This window comes from Phragmites australis, chromosome 7, assembly GCF_958298935.1.
Source record: "Phragmites australis chromosome 7, lpPhrAust1.1, whole genome shotgun sequence".
Taxonomy (NCBI): domain Eukaryota; kingdom Viridiplantae; phylum Streptophyta; class Magnoliopsida; order Poales; family Poaceae; genus Phragmites; species Phragmites australis.
In genome coordinates, this window is record NC_084927.1 from 20283461 (window position 1) to 20306615 (window position 23155).

A 23155-nucleotide genomic window follows, 5' to 3' on the forward strand; every position below is an offset into this window, starting at 1 on the left:
GTGTGTTCTTTAATTCACTTCCGTTGTTGCTTCTCACTCGTTTTGTCTTCACGTCAAACTCGTTTTGAGCTCTTCTCACAAATTTCTTGAATATGGCTTGTGTTTCACTCTTATGATGCAAAAAGAATATCCAAGTGAAACGAGAATAATCATCAACAATAACTAAGCCATATTTGTTACAACCAATACTTATGTAGGCGATTGGTCCAAATAAATCCATGTATAGAAGTTCCAATGCCCTTTTGGTTGTCATTATATTCTTGGCGGGGTGAGAAGCTCCAATTTGCTTTCCCGCTTGACAAGCACTGCAAATTCTATCTTTCTCAAAAGAAACATTTGTTAGTTTTAGGATGCGCCCATCTTTAGAAGTTTAGACAAATTCCTCATGTCAACATGGGCTAGGCGGCGATACCAAAGCCAACCCATGCTAGACTTAGCGATCAAGCAACTTTTATACCTCACTTCATCCGTTGAAAAATCAACAAGATAAAGTTTACCCTTTAACCTACCGGTGAAAGCTATTGAGGCATCATCATTTCTAAAGACGGTAACACCCTCATTGGTAAAAAGATAATTATAACCTATTTCATAAAGTTATGAAACGGATAACAAATTATAACTAAGAGATTTAACTAGCAAGACATTTGAAATAGAATGATCATTTGAGATAGCAATTTTACCTAAACCAATTACCTCTCCTTTTCCATCATCACCAAATATGATATTTTCATGTGGTCCTCCATCTTCTTCAAATGATGAGAACATACTCTTTTCTCCAGTCATATGATTTGTGCAACCGCTATCAAGCACCTAACTTGATCCATCGGAGGAGTATGCCTACAAAACAATTCTAAGCTCTTGCTTTAGGTACCCAAATTTATTTGGGTCCTTTCATGTTAGTGAAAAGTAATACCCACACACTTCTTTTCACAACTCTATCTTTTGTGTGGGCACCAATATATAGAGCAACTACTTTACCACGGTGGTTCCTCTTGAGCATATAAGAAGCATAGAAAGTAGATTGTGGAGAATGAATCTTTGGTTGCTTCACTTGAGAGATATGATCAACTTGCTTTCCTCCCTTGATGAATTTGCGGCACTCATTGCCATTGATCACTACACGCTCATTATCTTGCTTGTATGCGTATCAAATCCAAGGCCTCTCTTTTACTTATTGTCCTTAGTCTCAATGGTATTAACCAAAGCATTTAGTCTCTCATTTTCCTTTTGTAATGCTTGCAAAAATTCGACATTAGTAATACAAGCATTTAAATCAACATTATAGCACCGAGAGCAACCATTACTAGTGGAGGCACTAAAGAGTAAGTTTGCATCATTAAAGATGGATGTGCTATTCTTAAGAGTATCAATTTGCATTTCAAGAGTCTTATGAGTTTCATCCAAACATGATAGTTTCTCTTGAAGTGTAGATTTTTACTCTCAAGACTAGTAATAGAGGCATTGGCCAAATCAAGACATTTGGTCAATTTCTCAACTTTCTCCTTCTCTTTAGCAAGGATCTCCTCAAGTTCAACGTTTCTCTCCTTTTCAAGGATGAGCAAGTCCTCTTACTTCTCGAGGATCTCCTCTTGACTCTCTATTGTTTCCATAAGCTCTTTCAATTTAGATATGGCATTTTTGCTAAGACCTTTAAACATGCTTTCATAACCACTATCACTATCACTATCACTATCTAGTAGTTTAGGTTGTGATTTTACCTTGCACCCTTTCGCCATTAGACACTTGGGCATGTCATCGTCACTCATGTCACCAAAGAGTGACTTTGTCGATGTAGAGGCACGGATGGTGATGGTGGCGACTCCCTCATCATCAGAGTTGGAGTCGGAGATGGAATCCCATTCCACTCCAATGTGAGCTTGACCCGAGTATTTCTTCTTGTAGGTCTTATATTTGTCCTTCTTAAAGGTCTTATTCTTCTTTTCTTTCTTGTCCTTTTTCTTCGTATTAGGACACTCGGCGATGAAGTGACCAACTTCACCATACTCATAGCACACCCTCTTAGATGTTCTTTTCTTGGGCATGTCTTTCTTGTACTTGCTATAGTCACCCTTCTTCATAATTTTTTTGAATTTTCTTACGAAGAATGCTATTTCTTCATCGTCTGAGTCTTCATCCTCACTTGAACTTGATTGTTCGATTTGCTTTCTCTTCCTTGCTTTGAATGCTACTTCTTTGTTCTTGGAGGTTGAGCTTTGCTTTGCAAGATTTTTTACTTCATTGGCTTCCTCCTCCATAAGCTCATAAGTAAGGATCCTTCCAACTACGTCACTTGGTGTGAGCCTCTTGTAGTCCCTTCTTTTTTGGATGAGTGAAGCAACCTTGTCATCACCTTGTGATCATCGAGCTCTTCACTTCCAAGCCCTCTAATCTTGTTTACCAACACCATCATTCGGTCATACATGGCTTGGGGGGTTTCATCGTCCTCCATAACGAATCTTTCCAACTTTTCTTCAAGCAATTCTATCTTGAACTCTCTCACACTTGTGGTGCCTTCATGAGAGACTTGGAGTTTATCCAAAATTACTTTAGCCTCCTCAAGCCCATTTACCTTGTTAAATTCCTTGGGGCTTAAAGCACTAAGGAGAACGCTTGCTGCTTAAGCATTTCGATGGATTGCTTGCTCTTGTTCGAGTGTGAGTTCAATGTCTTCCACTGGAAAGCTGAGACCTACACACACGATCTTCTAAATGCTCGGATGGAGCGAGATTAAATGCATCTTCATCTTGTGCCTCCAAGCGGCGTAATGTGTGCCATCAAAGAACGACGCACACCCAGAAGTCATGGAGATGAAGCTGTTAGACGGAGAATTCAATTTACTATAATCAAAATTAAATTTGACTCCCCTTCTATCTTTGGAGCCACCAGCTATTGAAGCATCGTCCAAATCCATTGGCCTTCTTGAGCCACCACCCTAAGTCTCACCTTTCGGACTCCTCGGGCTTTTCTCTCCAGATGCCAAAATCTTCAAATCCTCCAAGTGGTGAAGCCTTGTAGGAGGTTAAGCTCTGATACCAATTGAAATGTACGAGATGTCGCCTAGAGGGGGGGTGAATAGGCTATTCCTGTAATTTAAAAACTTGATAGCGGATAACTAGATCCGGATACTCCAGCCTTATCCGGATAGTCCAGATTATATAGGAAAACGAAACTAAAGAACTGTTGAGAAAACTAAGTGATTCCAAGGGTTACTAGAGGTTCTAAAGAAGGTCAAAGTATCTTATCACCAACACACTGCAGTCACAAGCACACTAACAAAGGGATCGGGAAAATCCCCAAATATTAACTAAAGCAAGTTAATGTACAACAAAATGAAGTGGACAAGAATGTATTCCCGAAGTTTGGCCACTTCACAAAGAGGTGCCTACGTCTCCGTTGAGGAGCTCACAAAGAGTCGGGTCTTTTCCAACCCTTTCCTCTCCTAAGCGACCACAAAGATCAAGTGAGGGTTCTTACTGAAATCAACGAGGGTAATACAAACTTTTCGAGGCACTCCACAAATTTAGGTACTCTCCGGGTGATGCCTTGCCATCTAGGAGCTTACAGCTCCAAGAGAAAAGAATGCAAATCAAAAGCTCGTTGATGACCTCAAGTGCTCAAGAGTGGAATTTTTGCTTTCTAGCACTCAAACTCACTTCCCAAAACCTAATCTCCAAATCTTGCACAAATTTGAGCTCAAGAGGAGTTAGGAGGGCTATCGAATGGCTTTGGAAATATATATCAACAAGTTGGTTTAGCAGCACCCCAATAAAGGGGGGTGAGCGGTATATATAGCTCACTTCAAAAAACTAGCCATTATAGTCTATTTTGAAGTGACCCGGAGTATCCAGGTTCACCCGGAGACTCCAGGTAACACACGATGACTTAGGCAAATACATTGCCCGGACCCTCTCCAGAGGGTCCGGAGACATTAGAACCTGAAGTATCCAGCCCAACCCGGAGACTCTTGGTTAAGTCCTTAAGGCCTACTCGAGACTCATTGGTGGAGTCCCACTCGGAGACTCCGGTCACAATCAGAACACCGGAATATCCGATCTAACCCGGAGACTTCAGGTTAAGCACAAAAGTCTCACCCGAGACTTTATGCAGAGTCTCACTTAGAGACTCCAGCCACAACCAGAACACAGGAGTATCCGGGCTAACATGAAGACTCTGGGTTAAGCACATAAGGCTTTACCCGAGACTCTCTAACAGAGTTTTGCTCGGAGGCTCCAGCCACAAACAGAACCCCGGAGTATCCGGGCTAACCCGGAGACTCCGGGTTGAGTTTCTTATACTCAAACCTTGAATCTCTGGCGGAGTCTCACTCGGAGACTTTGGTTGACTGAATAGAGTTCGAAGTATCTAGGTTCACCCAGAGACTCCGGGCTCAGATAACAAAAACTATTTTTCTGTGTCCGTGAGTGATTGTGTCTCTCATATTTTTGTCCTAAAAGGATATTTTAAGTACTGAGACATCTTCAAGACTATCAACATGCATCCCTCTTGATAGTACGGCTATCCTTAACTCAAACTCAAAATAAATTTAAACCTATTGAGTAACTATATGTCGCTTCTCTTTTCTTTTTGAGGGATTCCAACAACTCTTATCTTAACCAATCGGACTTAAAACCTGTTCATAAACTCAGCAAACCATTAGTCCCTTAATTATTTATCATCAATAAGCCGAAACCCACTTAGAGGGCCTAGATGCACTTTTAGTATGCCGCGAGGTAGAGCCACTCCTCCCTCTAGCCTAATCACGATGACTTGAGGCCCACCTCGATGTAGGAGTCCGTAATGCCTTCATGGAGATAGAACCTGCAACTTCCAGTGGCTGGCCCAATCACCAACCGACATGTGCAGAAGAACCGGAAGAGGTCTAGGCACGGTTTGACCCCAACAAATTTCTCACACAGATGAGCAAATATGCTCAGCATGATAATGGAATTGGGGTTGAAATGGAGGTGGCAGATGTCATAGAAAGATATGACAGTAGTGAAGAACTCAGAGAAAGGCGGCACGAGGCTGGCTAAGAAGAAAGATACAAACATCACAATCCCCCCTTACGGGGAGCAGGTGCTCTCTCCCCAGAATGGTACCAAGACGGCAAGTGGCGAGTGTGCAGGCCGATATCATGCATTTGCTTTAGCCTGGCTGCATCGCACATGGATTTGGAGAAGGCGGGCTTGCTGTTGGTGCGCACCATCATACTATGGAGTAAGATACTTCGATGGTAAGAACGGAGGTGGAGATGAAGGGCTTTAGGCGCCGACGCTTGGAGGCTAAGGGAAACGACGGAAAGATTCATGAGGGGCCTTGGCACTCCAATTTAAAGGGCCACTGTGGTATCTCAACTGCCGCAAGGTCCGATCCTTTCGAATTCCATGAGGCCGTGCTTGGGGAATTGAAATTCCCAAGGGTACGATGCCGTTTCTTTTCTCCTTTCCACACACACTCTCTCTCCGGATGTTTAACCTCCCCTCGGAATGCGGTTTTCTGAGTTGACCATGAAAGCGGGATGCGTCAACGAACACTCCCAAGGCGAACATGCGCTCACCTGGGGCCCAAGTAGCACGACCGAACCTGACCACAACAACCAGACGCACAACGACCACAGACCACTAAGGAGAACCACTTAGTCCACTACATTTGTGATGGAGTTTGGGGGCTACTACCGATGTAATAGGTAAGGGGGTGCCCCACTAGGCAGGCACCCTGCTGCAAATGTCAGCCGATGGTACATATTTTCAAGATCGTGGCCTCACCTCGTGAGCAAGGCACTCAGTCGACTAGCCCCCTTGTCGAGGGACAAGACCCTGCTACCAGCACAAACTGGTCACAAGGTAGGTACTCACCTAACGAGTCAAATCACATTTAATGTCATCCACTCAATTTTTTTCTTCCCCAGGCACTCCCTTTTGGCGGGCTAGGTTGTGGGCGGGCATGGTGATGCAATGACCCGTTCCGTAGCATTTAATACTATAGGGTGGCTTTGTAGGTGAGCTCGACGACGTTCAAGGATGGGATAGGGCATACAGGACTGCCATAGCAGGTTGGGCATGCCTACCCCTGTCATGATGAGCTAATAATAGTTGGCTTCATTAGAAGTAAGTTTGCTATAGAGTTTGACACGGTCCATTTGCATGTACTCATTTTCCCCTATTATATAAAGGGGAGGACTTGTAAAAGGAGGGATATTCTGTAACAAGTTCATCCAATCCATAAGAAAATACACAAGACATAGAGCTATTATCCCACAGGAGGTCTGAACCTGGATAAATCCCCGTGTTCTTGTGTCCATCCGATCCCAACACAAAGAACGCTGATCAACATGCCTGTCATCCGGTACACCTCGGATTCATTGTCAGGGATCATCCTCTGACACATCTATAGTAGGGTTTAAAATCCATCTATAATAAACCGTTCTGAGGTAGTGAGCATTTCAACTCATGCATGTAGAAATATTATTACACCTAGGTTGCGATCAATGTGCTATCGATGGATGGACAACACATAAGTAACATCCAGTGAGTAATCATACAACAACTTAGAAACACATATGTATTGTGATGCATTATCCAAGGGGACATGAGGAATATTTTATGGGGACCATAATTGAGCTATCATCTCATCAGCTCACTACTACATAAACCGTAATATTCTGTGATCAAGTATTAACTATGATTACACAACTAATTATCATTAATCAATTTAGTGAATTTAAGATAACTTATAAAATATTTTGTGATCAAGTATTAATTATTAAAATTAGTTTTTTAATTGTGATTGTTCTTATGAAATTTATATATATTAGTTACTAATCTTTAAAATGCATTTACCCCTTACTATATTAATTTTAACTATTTAGCAATATATTCTTATTTGATATTTATTAATTTAATGGATTTTTAAATAATGAATAAAACATTCTATGATCATTTATTGATTTACTAAAATTTAGTTGTTATAATTAATTATAGATGGACCAAAGATAGATGTATGGTGCGGACCGTTGCTCCCTATAGTTCATTAACGTCGTGACTGCTTTTCTGAGAAGAACTGTGGAGTACAAGTCAAACTACATATATGCTGTCCATGCGTTGATTGTAAAGACAAGAAACAATTTTGTACCACATAGTAGATCCATTAACACTTGATTCGAAGAGATTTTAAGCCTAGCTATACCTATTGGGCCGAGCACGGTGAAAAAGAGATTATATAGGAAGAGCAACACATTGTCGAAGAAGATGAAGACAATGATATGTCGGTTGACGTCGGATATGATTTTGGTGTATATAGGTTGGTCAACGATGACGGAGATTATCTAGATCAAATGATGTGCAATGGGGAAGGGGACTTCACAAGTGAATGATAATATCAAATTTACAGCATATGGTACAAAACTCTAAAACACCATGGTTCTTAGGCTACAAAAGGATCACACAAAGTTAGATACCATACTTTCACTACTGCGATTGAATGCAAGCAATAGTTGGTCCGATAAGAGCTTTATAGAGTTGTTACATCTCCTACGAGAAGAACGTGCTATCTGAAATCATGTACCAAGCCAAGCAGGTTGTCTGCCCATTGGATTAAAAGTACAAAAAATATATACATGTCCAAACGACTGTATCCTATATCGGAAAGAATACACGGATTTGGATGTGTGTCTAGTGTGCAATGCATCGCGGTACAAGCACAACGATGATGACTTCAATGATAGCAATGGTGTCAGGGTGGAGCATAAGAAGAAAAGACCCCCTCCCCTACTAAGGTGGTGTTGTATTTTCCTAAAATCCCTTTGTTGAAGCATTTATTTAAGAACAAAAAAGCATGCCAAATTGGTGCGATTACACGTTGAAGAGCGTAAGAAAAATGAAATGCTAATGCACTCTGTTTATGGTTCTTAGTGGAGGAACATCGATAGAAAATATAGGAAGCACTATACATATGATATGAGGAATATAAGGTTTGTGTTGAGTACTGATGGAATGAATCTTTTGGGCAACATGAATAGTCATCATAGCACTTGACACGTGACTCTATGTATCTACAACATTTCTCCTTACTTCTGTGTGAAGTGAAAGTACATTATGATAATGTTGCTTATCCAAGGGCCGATGCAACCTAGCAACAATATTGATGTATGCTTCAAACTATTGGTGAATGATATTGTAATGATGGTGTACGGGTATAGAATGAGTACAAACGAGATAATTTCATCATAGGTGCAATGTTGTTCATAACCATCAATGGTCGGCCTGTCCTTAGTAACTTATCGGGCCATACTAACAAAGAAGGCAAAACCTGTGTCTGGTGCTTGGATGAAACAGAGAGTATATGGCTAAAGAATTGTCAAAAAATGGTGCACATGCATCATCATAGGTTTCTTCACAAGACTCACTCGTACAACAATAATAAGAGGACAAAGGAGAATGATTCAGCTTTAAGGCATCGTAGTGGGAAACATGCATTTGCTATGGTAATACACCTACCCTGAGTTCCCGTGATGAGTTGTCTCTATGGAAAAAGAGATCAATACTTTGTGGCTTATCGTATTGGCAAGACTTGGATGTTTGACACGCAATCGATGTCATGCACATAGAGAAGAACATGTGCAATAGCTTGATTGATATCTTGCTAAATATACCTGGCAAAACAAACGATACACTCGGAGAATAGAAGGACCTAGAAGAACTGAAACTTAGAGAGTAGATACATTCTAAAGAAGAGGGAAAGACCAGCATTTCCTTCTCAGAACCTGCTACACTTTGAGCAGAGAAGAGAAAACTAGCATATACGAGTGCTTGAATGGTGTCAAAGTTTTGTCTGGTTGCTCTGCAAGCATAAAGAGATTAGCAAACATGAAAGATAGAAAATTAGTTGGCATTAGATTCTTCATGTTGCTATTAGAGGTATTCTACTGGAGAAGGTCTGAGATCCAATTATAAAGTTGTGTTAATTCTTCAATGCAATATCATAGAACGTCATTGATGCACTAAAACTAGAGAAGATCCAGGACAATGTGATCTATACTCTATGTAGACTTGAGATGTGTATCCCTTCATCATTTTTAATATCATGGTTCATCTCGCTGTTCACAATGTGAAAGAGATATAAATTCTTGGCCCTATATTTTTGCATAAGATTTACCCTTTTGAGGGATTCATTGGGTTTTTCAACAAATATGTTCATAACCGATCTCGGCCGAAAAGCTGCATTGTCGATAGTGTTAGAACTGATGAGGACATGGAGTTCTCCATTGATTACATGGATCTCAAACTGATTGGTGTGCATGTATCTCTTCATGAGTGGAGGCTACGAGAGAAAGTGATGATATGTGAGAAAGCAGCCCTTCCTAATGATCGTGTTTTATTCATGCAAACATATTTAACAATATTAACAGTATTATTTAACAAACATGCACAAGGATATGCTACACACAAGTAACCCAGGGAATTCAGAGGTGTCTGTATAGATGCCTATGACAATACTTGGTAAGAAGGACACCTACTATGGATTAATAAAAGAGATTTAGGAGCTCAACTATAGATCTTTGAAGGTCCCTCTATTTTGGTACCAATAGGTCAAACTCTCAAGAGGCATGAAGATTGACAAGTATGGTATGACTACCATGGACCTCAAACAAGTCAGATACAAAGAAGATTCATTCATACTCACCAATGATATAGCACAAGTCTGCTATGTAACAGATGGGTCTGACAAAGAGCATCATGTAGTTCTTCAAGGAAAAAGAAGAATTTTCCACTACTACAGAAACCCTAATCGATGACCTCATATCAGTGCCGGTTTGGCTAGCACCAGTAGTGATAAGGTATCACTGCTAGTTCATAAACACCAATAGACAAAAATGATTATTCTGTTAGAACCAATAGTGATATCACTTATCAGTACCAGTTCATACCACTAATCGGTAATGCTACATCACTACTGGCTTGTGGCATCAACTAGAAGTGATAAGTATTGTATCACTGCTGGTTGCTACCACTAATTGACAATGATGTATCAATACCGGTTTATGTTATCAATTGACAATGATATATCCTTTATCACTATCGTTTAATTACACGAACCAGCAGTGCCATGATAAATGCCTCCAAAGAGGACGTGTTGGCCAAACTTGGAAGTTCAAATTTTAACTAATTAATCTTGAAAGTGCAAGATCTTATTTTTATATATAATGTGGATTACAAAAGTAGTTCCAGATTACACACAAAAACCAACATCCGGATTGCACTGAAAGACTAGTTAATAAATATATATACCCTAAGCCTAAGCTTGCTTCCACTTCTACGACAGCGAGCTGTCAATAATCTTCTATCCAAATGAAAAGCAAATGCCCTTGAGGCCCTTTGGATAAAAGATTATTGAGCAAAAATGGATGACAAAACCCTAGAAAAATTATGCAGTTTTCCAATGATGATTCATGTCGAATTCAATTTTATGTAGTTTTTAGATAATGGAAGCACAATTTGTGGCCTCTGCACCAACAAGACATAAACGCCCAAGAAGACTTAAACTTGGGAGTCTAGACGTACACATCCACATCCACATCCTCAACTAACAAAGGTCGAAAGTTGTACTCCTATTATCTAGAAAAATCACATTCAAATTTTGGACAGACAAAATGAGGCACAAATGAATAATCTTTTGTTGTCATTCCTTGATGCAATGGCTTGTTTGCATTAGCTTGTGCCTTGGGTAGTTGTACGATATCACTGTTTTGGGTGGTTATTTTCGCTATGCTTTTGTTGGCCAATCAAGCTAAGTTTGTAATATACTGTATGATTTATAAATCTTTTGTACTTTGAACTTTAATATCTTATGTACGAAATTTGACTATGATGCAACGGTTGTTATACTATGTGCATCAGCTACTTGATTCAGAGACTGATACAAGAGGCATAGGAGATCCCGAGTTTGAAGTTTTACATATTAATAACTAATTTTTAATTTATACATATATAAATGATGAAATCATATGTAGTTTTTGTTATTGTTTTGGACATGATACCATCTCCAAAGTATATACCTTACCACAAAGAAAGCAAGCAAGAAAAGAAAAGGAGCCGAAGAAGGAATGCAAAACCAGACGGCTGGGTAGTGGTGGGCCGGGTGTATTTATCAACACCCCGAGTCGTCCGCACGCGCGCTCGCGCTGGCTGGCTCGTCAGGGCTCAGGTGGAGGGGAGGGGCCCCGGCGCGCAGGGCCCGCGTGACCTACGCAAGCTCAGGCATGCAGAGACGGGTGGGCCACGCCTGTGGCGATCTGAGTGATATTTACTATACTACATTCCCTTCCGTTCTGCCGTCGATCAGCTAGCGCCTGGATCACCGGCCAGTGGGCACGTCTGCGCACTGCCCGGCCGGCAGCTTGCTACGGATCTCCACCGTTGATCAGCTCAGCGCAGTGCTGGACTTCAGAGTCCACGTGGAGAATCAATGCGATGTGCCGGCTCGAGGGGAGGACCAGCCTGTGTCTCCACATGCTACCTGCGAGCGGCTCTGTTTGGAACACGAGGATTTTTCCTATTTTTCCCGTTGAAAGTTGACTATTTCAGATAAAACTCCTGCAAATCCTAATGAAATTCCTACAGCATGAATGTACAGCATTGCTTTTTTTTGTTTGTACTCTTTCTCTTTCTGCAACATACTAACGCTAACCAGTTATTATTGGGCAGAAATATATATCCGTAGTTCTCTGAAATTTACTCAGAGAGAAATTGTAGTTCTACTTCCTATGGGATCCAGGAGCTTGTGTCTTTGTTATAAGTAATTCGCATACATGGATCCTTGAAAGATGGACCTCGCATGCATGCCGCCTCCTGAAGAACAATGCTTCGATCTTTCATGAACCCTAAGATTAAATATTCAGTGTTAAGTAAGCATTGCCATTTCGTTAGTTTACACCCATGCAAGCATCTTTGTGTCCATGCATGACACTCGCTTACAGTTTAGATTATCCGTGACAAGGTTTGCGTAGACGTGTGGCGTGCATGCAGCTTAATTGTTTGCAAATCGAGGGGGACGTACAGTGACGAAAGTAAAAGACGATGGTCCATGCATTGCACGCTATTAGGAATCTTAGTACCATACACTAGTTATAGCTACGTACGGCCGCTGAAACATCCATCGAATGTGCTAGCTCTAGTTGTATCATTTCCTAATCTTGCATCCCAGTACAAATTACGATATGTCGATATGGAAAGCTAGGGCATGGATGCATGAACTACGTACTTGAGCGGCCGAGCCTAAGTAAAAAGAACTTTTCACTTTTACCTCCCCTCTCATGGCATGGCTTTAATTTGTGCATGCATGCACTGCACGTCAATCCTAAAGCAAAACCTAGCTAGTTTTACTACTCCTAAGTCCTAACGTCTTTGAGCTTTGATCCATGGAAGTTAGTGCGCATAACTATAGCTAGTTCAGAACAGAAACAGAGAAACAGAAAGTGGCACTCATGGCCGATGGCCCCCCTCTTTGTGAGGGAAAGGAGGGACATGAGGAATATATTTGCAAAGGCCCCAGATTCCAAAGCAAAGGCTGCTTAAAAGTGTGATTAATTATGCTTAAACAGACATGATGATGAGGTGCAGTGTTGCAGCATGGTTTGAACTAGAAGCAAGCAAGCACACTCCTCTACTCCTACTACAAAATGCATGCATGGCATGAATGGATGATGCAGAGGGGAAAGAGAAATGGATCAGGGAATATTTGGGGGCCAGCGGCATTCATGCATTCATGCATGCCTCTGCCCGGTCTTGCTCCCCTCCCCGGCCATAGCTCGTCTAAATTTCTGTGTCACTGCATGCAGAGGTGTATATTTATTGGCAAGTGATAAGGTGTGGTACGCTACAAGTGCTGACACACTGCACCATTGGGGATGAAAGAAATGGCCAGGGTTTTAGTGGTTAAAAATGCCGCATCGTGTATGCTTTTCATGGGAATGTGTGGGCTTTTCTGTGCATACTGAAAGCCATGAGTATATATGGACACAATAGAGCTTTCTATACCTTTGTTTCATATATATATATATATATATATGCGTTTTTTTCAAGAATATATATATTTATTCTCTTCTTCAGCCTGTTTTGAGTAATTATTGTTGTCACAAGCACATGTTAAGGTACTTAATATGTCGTCATCTGGCAGTTGTTGCTCGTGTGATAGGTCAAATTGATCCGGTCTCTCTTGGCAGTAATAATGAACAAAATTACCTCACGCATGGACCTTTCCCGGAACTTGAAAAAAACGCATATAAATTCTATGTAATTTGTTGTTGCTTCTGTTAGAATACTTATAGGCTTGGCCTGTTTTATTTTGTAAATAAATTCCTAATAAATCTCAAAGGGCTAATAAGCAAAGGGAGGGTGTGGTGTTTAGTATGATAGTATCACATTGCAAGTGGAGTTAGAGGGAGACCAACTCAAAAGCAGATGCATTATCCATCCCTATAGCACGTGTGGATGAGAGTACTAGAAGAACACATGCACTTTTGCTTGTCTCACTGAGCCGTGGCCGTGGAGATTTCCAGTTGCTCATGCAGGTGCGGTTTTTTTTTTCCAGTTTTATTCTTTTGATACGTGGGAAAACGATCAACACGGTTATATACAAAATCATGTCAGTTAAGAGTGCTATCATGGCACATCTCAACGATGTGATCTTCCCTGTAAATACCTATCAGTCGGCACCACAAAATATACACGCGAATTAGGCTTTTGCCTCTTTTTCTCTGTTGTGCTGTTGTATGTAGTCTATTCAATCCCGATGCACCATCGTACACTGACAATTGAGAGGGCAGATCTCTAGAACCCATCACCCTTTAGATCCTGCTCTGGGAGAAGCTGAATAAGGTTTTTGGGAAGCACTCCACATGACTGACTGTTCACGATCTACTTCCTCTTCACTATCGATTGCTCGCAACATGTTTCCTCTTTGTCGTTGCCTTATGCATCGTCATCATAGAAGCTTCTGCATATTTCGCTATTGATCGGTATGCTCAATCTTTTATTTAATCATATTTGTCATGCTGAGTATTCCTGTTATCGAGTATATTAGAAAATTACTTGCGTAGTCTTATAACATACATGTCTAGGATATACTTTTGCTCAATCATAATATTTTTTTTCATGATTTATCTAGGAATTAAATTAAATCTAAAAGTGCGCTTTATCCAACAGCTTCAAAAAAAAATATAAATGAACTGGTTATTCATTTATTATATAATAATGAGTCGCTAGAATATATTAGCTACAGCCAAGCTAGCTCTATGAACTATTCTTAAAGAATATTGTCATGAACTGTTCGTAATATTAATACTTAATTTTTAGTTATATATAAAAGCTATATTATTTCTGAGAGAAAGATGGAATTACATATTAAGTGTAGAAATCGAAGGCGGCATGCTTAAGATTTAAGAAGACATGAAAGTCCTGTCAGTCGTACTGAAAAGACATCGATCTCGCAATTAATTGGTAAAGCTACAAAAGGATGAACGTGCACATTGGACACGGAATATATCGTACTGCTAGTATATATAGTGCCTTCTAATGTGGATGCTACGTACATGCAATTACAAAATAATTAAACGTTCAATCATGTTAACGTGTAAAACGCACACATTTCAGGCAGACAGACAAAAAAGAAAGCCCTAGCCACACTTCTACTTGCCCTGAGTGCCCTTTACATTTGCTGATGGGTTTGGGATTCTTAGGGGACACATGACGCGTGGTAGACGTGGATGTAATGCAATGGATCAAATGCCAAAGAGAAAGAAGAAGAAGAAAGAGCTTAAGATCGAGACCAAGGACGAGCTAGGAAAAAGCTCAAAAGGAGAGACATGCCAAGACGGGGCTGGATTGGCTTTTCGATCCCTATATTCTTCTATATCTTGGATTGATCTGTTCATTTTTCCAATATTTTCTTTGGCCATGTATAAGGTGTGCGTTGAAATGATCACATCTCTCTCTCTCTCTCTCTCTCTCTCTCTCTCTCTCTCTCTCTCTCTCTCTCTCTCTCTCTCCAATACTCGTATTGCCATGGAAACAAATTTGCCCGTGGGAGCATAGGAAAAGATGAGGCGAGGGACATGACACCATTCCGCACTACGCCGTCCAGCATCATTAATCATCACTGCATGCATGGAAAAACAGCGCAAAGCGCGTCTCATTCTCATAAGAGACGATGCACCACTTCCTCTTTCACTGACCTGGCTAGCCGTCCCATATGCATGCTAGCTCGTAGTACGAAACAAATAAAGGGTGACAAAAGATGCTTATTGTGCGTGCATGGCCCATGCATGCGTACTATATTTGTACTGCTAAGCGTATATTTGTTTAAGATATGTATACGGAATGGGAGGGGTGGTACGTACGGGACCCTATGGTCATGATCACCTGCATGCAGGCATGACTCAAAAAGATGCTACAAGGCTTCTATTTGTTTATTCTGCTCTTCCATAAGCTTGATGCAAATGACGAAGCTTGTCTTTTTTTAGAGAGAGAGAGAGACAGAGAGACGCACGAATATGTATACGGAATCTAGCTAGTTTGTTAGGGGAGTCTTTGCTAATACTTATAAGCTTTTGATGTCATAGCTTCTATAACAAGTAATACGTTTTTAACTAACAGCTAAGCAAATTAATCCAGAAAAAAGAAAAACATTTAAATGCTTTTGAAAAGCCACGACAATGCGAAACGGAAGCCAACCGAACTGGTTGGTCTGTGCTCATCTACGAGGCTTCCGGTCAGGCGGATCTTCAGGTGAGGCTCAAAAGTCCCCTGCGATCTGGTGCTCCATGGAGAGAGAGAAGGGATAGAGCAGAGAAGAGGAGGTAGAGGAAGAAGAGGGGACTGGTAGAGGAAGAAAGATACGAGTCCCCTGACACTGCTTCCGGTCAGTGTAATAGGGCTGTCAGTTCGTCGTGCTCTTCTTTCTACGCATGAAATGAAATCGTGCCCTTCTGCTCTTCACAGGAGAAGTCATAGACAGCTAGACTCGAAGCCTAGTCCCCATCTCCCCAAAGCTTAGGGAGGGAGACGTCGTTTCACGTCTGAGCGAGATGGCCATGGGCCGGAAGCTCAGCACGACGTAGGACCCGACGGCCCATCTCATCGCCGACCAGGCCCCCAGCCCATGGGCCTGCCAACAGAGGCACGAGCGAAAGGGAGGTGCCGGAGCCGGAGGGTGGATATTCGCCGCCGCCTCAGCACAGCCTATCCACCCTTCCCTCCTCGTGCGCCGCTCGCGTGCGCCTCGCGCCGCCGCCGCGTCATCCCGGCCGCGATGGCCCTGCGCTCCCCGGAGCTGCGTTGGCTCGGTGCGCTCACCCGGGCCGGCCGCATCGCGCCCTCCCCGCTCGCGGCGCTCGCCTCCCCGCGCCGCCGGCGCCGCCGCGCACCGTCCCCGTCCCCGTCACCCTCGCCCTCGGACTCCACTCCCTCCACCGCCCCCGCCTCCCCCGGTAAGTCCACCCGCCATTACTCTGGTTTTGTTGGCCTAGCGGTGACGCTGAAATGCTACCACGTTAACCCATGGGTTTGCTTTGCTTACCGGGTGGCCGCTGGGCCTTTCTGTGCAGGCGGTGCGGGGACGGAGGGGTTGGAGGGACCGGAGTGGAAGAAGGTAAGCGCCAAGCGGTACGGGATCAAGGAGTCCATGATCCCCGACGAGGCGTGGAACGTCCTCCACCGTCTCCGCAGCAGAGGTGCGTCCTCGGCCTCGCTGGCCCTGTTGGTTTTTGGTTTGATTTGTCTTGGCGAATACTGAAATGTGAAAGATACAAATTTGAATACGTGAGAAACTGCTAATTGGATAGGTAATTTAAACCATTTCTGTATCCTACCAGATACTAGTAGTCGATTGATACGTTAATTCATATTCGCTATACAGAAACTGGTAGTCGATTAATTTGTATGGGCAAAAAACTGGCATTTTATGGTGTCATATGGTTGTCAGAACGTGATCCTGAATCTAATCCAATAGGGTCGTAATTTAGGATCGAATCGTAGCATCCAAGATCCTAGCTGATTCTATAAAAAGAAACACCTTTTCGATCAACCATGTTTTCCAGGAGTGATATGAGTGTTATATGGTCATTTGGTACCTAAATCTCTATCTTATTCACAACTAGATGGGATTTTTATTCCATCCCATTTGGATCATTCTACAACTAGAATAGCGGTTTTAATAGCATTTCCATTACTTGACCATTTTACACTGAAAAAACGAAGGAAATAAATAATCAAAGTTTTTTTTTTCTAAAGATAAAGAATTAACCACCTAGAAAATCAAACTAAAGAATCAAACTTGCTATACAGCTTGATTGAGGACTATGACACAACTAAACACCTAAATCTTTCATAATATGAGAAGATGCGTGATTCTACTCAGGATCCTACAACTAGGAACACGATTCTATTACGATCGTACCAGTTACGATTCATGGTATGATTTGAGTTGTATTGGTGTTAGTGGGCCATAGGATCCCACATCTGGGATCACAAATTTTTTAATAACCTTTGTTGTGTTGTGGATGATTTGTTGAACAATAGCATGAAGTTAATCTCACGATCTTTTGCGATGGTAAAATGAAATAACATAAGACTTTAATAGAAACTTTGTTGAACGTCCTTTCATTTTGATATTATCTGTTGATCTGTAGTTAATGTGAAGTATCAAATTAATTAGTGTTTCTGATACACTGTCAAAAATAGTTTTGATTATCTGGAAGTATGTTCTTTCCTTTACTATATTCTTGCGGCAGTTTGTGGAATCTGTTCTTCTGCGTTTCTTATATGCAGGTCATAGTTAGTGATAGCATTTTATGAGTTAAGAACTGATGAATTACATCTAAACTACATCATTGCTTATTTTAGCATCTAGCTTGCATGGATCCGTTGTCATTTGATGTAGGTGATCTAAATAGTTCCTCGAAAGCTTTGAGTGGGACCTTATTGCATAGTTGTATCCAACAGATATTTCCATTTACATCGTATTTCCCCCCTCCCCTTCTGTTAATTAGGTGCTTGAGTACCCTTTTAAATTTTCCTTTTTATTGCTGATGCGTTGCACTACGGTTTTGTTGATATGTTACTTTTTTGTGCAGGATACAATGTGTACCTGGTTGGTGGTTGTGTTCGAGATCTCATAATGAAGAAGACACCGAAAGATTTTGACATCATAACAACAGCTGATCTTAGGCAGGTTATAACTCAAATTAACAAGCATGCTATCATGATGTAGTGGTGTTATTGAAATGAATTTGGCTACCCAAGTTTTGAGACATACCTTTGTTGGAGCTATTGTTTCATGGAAATGTGAATGCAGTTAAGTTTGCTGGAATAGTTCTGCAAATATCAAGTAGGACACAGATACGTGACTTATTTGCTGGTTATTGCCAACACAGATACTATCCTTGCATTGGATGCATGTAAAACTTCATTTAATGAAATGAAGAGATACTTCAATATCCATAACATGCAAAGGGTACGCACAATGTTTGGTTACGATTTTTCATTGACCTTCACTGCTGTTTGCAGAAGAGCAAACTTTTGTGCTTCAAGGCAGCACTACATCTGTTTATGTCGTCTTCCCCACTGGATTACCTAAGCACATCTGGTCTCTTCATTTTTATTTTTGACATATGATGTGAAGCTACTAGCTTCATGCCTTCTATTGTAAAACACCAAACTTGAAACTACTTGGTAGTTAGATATAAGTTTTAAAATGGTCCATACTGAAGTCATTTCATTCAATGTTTTTGATGGGAGGATGGTTTGCTTGGAAACAATGGTCTCCGTTTCTATAAAATATTTTTGTTTATTAACTTTTGCATATTCTTATGATGCCTTTGCATGATGTCGTGGGCTGCATAGACTGTTCTACTCGATGCATGCACATCTAACAATGTTTGATACCTCACATGGCTGTGACATATTGGAGAAATTGGAGAACTATCTGTATTTCAGCTTTCTTCAGCATCTATGCAGACATCATTATGGGAATGTAAAAATTAGGTGGATGCCATTGCAAAGATACCTATATTGGAAAATGCCATCAGTTGTGAGGATAACATGTGGGCCCTAGGACCACATGTCATAGAGACACCGATGGTATTTTGCAACTTAGGTGATCTTTGCAATGGTATTTTCCAAATTCACCTGGGAATTCAACATATTAACATAAATTATTTGAATCTTGTAGAACATATGTTTGATATGTTACCTAGGATGTGATTCTATATGAAAAGAGATGATTGGATACGACCTGGTGTACCACAGGCATTATATATCAGCATGATATATGTATTAGTGCCAAATGAAGCTGTCAATGTATATGCTTGTTTAAAATTTCCCTGCTTATGAGGAGCTTTATTAGTTATTACAATATTAATAATTTCAGTAAAAGAGACAATTTTATCATATCATATGAGCCACCTTTTGTGTAGTTGGGCCCAGATGGTGATTGACTCGTTCCGTTTGTGAACTCTTCATGTTCTGGGTTGTTTAGTTGAGATGGCAAAAAAAACTTTGCTTATACAGTATGTTTGTGCCAATTAACAATATTATTTTAAATTCTGCAGGTGAAGGACACATTCTCAGGATCAGCTGTGATAGTTGGAAGGCGTTTCCCCATATGTCACGTGCACGAGAACAATTCCATCATCGAGGTTAGTGCATCAAATTTCTTACCGATTGTAATTTTGGCACCCTCTGCACAACACTAGATCTCTAGTCTTCGGCTACTTCGTTGCAAACTGCACACCTTGGTATTGGCATTTGTCGAATCAGATTTCCCTTTTCACTAGAATCTGCAGCTAGCCAGATATATTTTATGCCTTATTGGCAGGTGTCAAGTTTTAATACTTGCGCAAGGGGGTCACATGGTAGTCAGATTTACAGTTCAAAGAGCCAAAATTGTAGCAAGAATGATTATGTTCGCTGGAAAAACTGCCAAGGGAGGGACTTCACAATAAATGGGTTAGTGCTTCTATACTTTACTAAGATTAATGGCTGCCATATTGCAGGTTATACTATATATATTTTTCCTAACGAATGCAGGTTGATGTTCAACCCATATTCAGAAAAGATCTATGACTACTTGGGAGGCATTGAAGATATTAAGAAAGCTAAGGTTTGTTGTACTTGTTTGTTTCATATTTGCATCAGTTCAACACCATCCTTTTTCTGTGCTCATTATGTGATCTTCCTTCTCCTTTCACCAGGTTCGTACTGTAATTCCTGCTGGCACTTCGTTCCAGGAGGACTGTGGTTGGTTTCTAAAGTTTAACCATTTCTTTGATTATACTTCTGTTTTTTTCTTATGATCATTGTCATTAATGCAATCATGTAATTAACAGCCCGTATTCTACGTGCAATCAGAATTGCAGCTCGTTTAGGGTTTAGCTTTCCCAAAGAAACAGCTTATTATGTGAGAACACTTGCCTGCTCTGTGGCAAGACTTGACAAGGTCTGATCCTGACATGGACAATATGCTTTCATTGTATGAATGATTTTGGCTTTTCTAAAGAATAGCAATGAACTAGCTCATATGTTTGCCTCTTAACGATTATCTGTTTACAGGGAAGAATACTCATGGAGGTTAACTATATGCTTGCTTATGGTTCAGCTGAAGCTTCTCTAAGGTTGCTTTGGAGATTCGGTCTTCTTGAATATTTGTTGCCCTTTCAGGTAAACCCGTGGCCAACTGGAACGGACATATCTTGAAAATCAAGTATTTATATGGCTTTTGGTTATTGTGCTTTTGACTGAATGATTTGATTGGACTGTACAGGCCGCATATTTCTCTTCAACTCGTTTTAAGAGGAAGGATAAAGGGACTAACCTGCTACTCGTAAGTTTTATGTTGGCTATTAGTTTTTTGTTGCTGTGTAGAAAGGAATTGTACATGTCACATTATGATTTTGAAGTTTAACTGACAAGCTGTAAAGATAAAATAGAAGCTTAGGTTTGTTGTGCTCTGCTTGTTCTGTGTTCCGCTTTGCAGAACATAAACCTTTTCCCATGCTCACTATGATTTTGTAACAGATTATCACTTTGAATGACATTCAGTCTTTTAGCTCCTTGAATTATAGTTGATCAAAGTTTGCACTTTTTTAACTTAAAAAGTGATATAGAAATTTCATCAAATGTTAAGATTTTTCTAATTGCAAATCTTGCTGGATTGAGATTGAGATATTCTTTTTGTTTGAAGCTGCTTCCTTTTGGTGGCATGTTAGTAGTCCAAACATGCATAGTAGATTTGTTTAACAGAGCTTTAGTTGCTACTTATGTGCATTGATTTTGTTCTTTTATGCGTATTTGGTAAGATTGTCCATTAAGTTGATTATGCTATCAATCTCTTTGTGCAGGTGTTATTTTCTAAGCTGGATAGTTTTCTTGCACCTAACATGCCATGCCATAATAGTCTATGGTGAGAGTTGAATTGTTCAACATATTATTGGCAGACAAGGCAAAATTTTACATTGTTTTATTTCTAGCTGATGTGGACTGTTTAGATTGTTGAATGGAATAAGTAAAGCTAGTCTGGTTCTTCCCTAAGATGATATTCTACTTGCTTATTATTGCTACAGGATAAGCATTTTAGCCTTCCATGAAGCGTTGGCACGCCAACCACATGATCCTTTGGTGGTGGCTACTTTTGCACTAGCCTTCTACCTGGGAGGTGATATGTCGTTGGCAGTGGATATCGGAAAATCAATCAACCGCCAACATGATGCTAGTTTTCGAGAGCTCTTAGAACCCCGTGTCTGGGATGATAAGCATTTGGTAGCTGAGGTACAAGTCTTTGCTGCCTTGGTGAAGCGGGTATTAACTGAAATGACTGACGAATATTATGTCGCAAATGCTATGGCAAAAATTCCTCAAGCACCATCCTCAGATCTTGTAAGTACAACCAACTGATGTCTTCCATTTTAGGTTAGATATTTTATCCAATGCTCAGTACACAATCTAACACTTAGGCTCTGTCTGTTTTCTGTTTCTGGTTCTGCTTCTGCTGCTATCAGAAACCAGAAGCTAGAACAAACGGGGTTTTGGAGAAGTGGCTTCTGGATAAGTTAGAAACCTGTTTATGAGGAAAATGAGCTAAAGCTGAGAAGCTCGTTAAGAGACGTTTTTCTGAGAAGTTATGCACTGAGAAGCCAAAAATTATTTCTAGAAGATAACAGCCTATTTCTAAAAATAGCTTTTCAAACAAGCCAAAAGCATAACTTTTCAGAAAAGTTTAAAACCAGAAGCCTAAATAAACAGACCCTTAATATCAAAAGGCACCTATGAGAAAGTACTTAAAATCATGGGAGTGGGGCAGGTATCATATTACATTACATTATTAAAAGAAATAACAACAAACATGAGAAATGAGTGTATGGCTGTCATTCTGCTAATGTTCTTTTATTCTAAGGTAACGAAAAAGAATTAAACGCCATTAGTGATGCTGCTGCTAACTGTGCTGATGCTGGTCTATGCTGCTAACTATTCTGTTTATTCCTGTTTTCCCGTTAAATAATCACGTCTCTTCTGTTCAGGTATTTATACCGCTACAAGCCTACATGAAGGTTCTCAAATTCATTGAGTGTGTTCAATATGGAAAAAAGGAGCGCGGCTACGAACCAAAAAGTGATGGGAATATTAATTATCATAACCTGTCTTACGGTACACATGCAGAAGTGAGAAATCTATTTACACTGGTCGTTTTTGACACGTTATACCCCTCAAACATGGAGAATCAACATAACGGCAGCTCTTGAAGATAAATCTTTGCGGCATGATTAGTGATGAACAATTCAGAGCTTACAAGGAACCTGGTGCTTTGCCAGATCATTGTAGATCACCAGGGCCAGAACTTGAGCTGCTGTATCAAAGAGCATCGGATGTTATTGCTAGGTCTGACGCCGTTGGTATGATCTCATCTTGCAGCTACGAATTTGTCATCAGCGTATGACATGCTCATCACTGCAGCATGGCAAGAGCTCGAGCATTCTGGGTGGAATTGATAGTGTTATTAATAAACAAATCGTAGGGATTAACATTGTTTGTAACTGTTGGAAATGCTGTTAAAATCTGAAAATTATAATGTTGAATATTTTTTTAGAGCCTTGCCCTGCGTATGATTC

The 23155-nt window shown here is 40.7% G+C and overlaps 1 protein-coding gene across 1 annotated transcript; it reads left to right on the forward strand.

The window, feature by feature from the left end:
• The first annotated feature begins 16194 nt into the window (after positions 1-16194).
• Positions 16195-23155, forward strand: LOC133924131 (uncharacterized). The gene is made up of 13 exons (XM_062369534.1): positions 16195-16483; positions 16601-16726; positions 18128-18225; positions 19604-19690; positions 19870-20000; positions 20082-20154; positions 20246-20291; positions 20381-20490; positions 20604-20711; positions 20815-20874; positions 21392-21453; positions 21614-21926; positions 22568-23155. The coding sequence occupies exons 1-13, from the start codon at positions 16306-16308 to the stop codon at positions 22787-22789; spliced, it is 1614 nt and encodes a 537-aa protein (XP_062225518.1). The 5' UTR covers positions 16195-16305; the 3' UTR covers positions 22790-23155.

Bases quoted from the DNA above. Each gene is read 5' to 3' on its own strand.
- LOC133924131 (XM_062369534.1), top strand. From the start codon at position 16,306: ATGGCCCTGCGCTCCCCGGAGCTGCGTTGGCTCGGTGCGCTCACCCGG. The intron at 16,484-16,600 runs GTAAGTCCACCC...CTTTCTGTGCAG, and splicing joins CACCGCCCCCGCCTCCCCCG to GCGGTGCGGGGACGGAGGGG. The intron at 20,712-20,814 runs GTAAACCCGTGG...TGGACTGTACAG, and splicing joins AATATTTGTTGCCCTTTCAG to GCCGCATATTTCTCTTCAAC.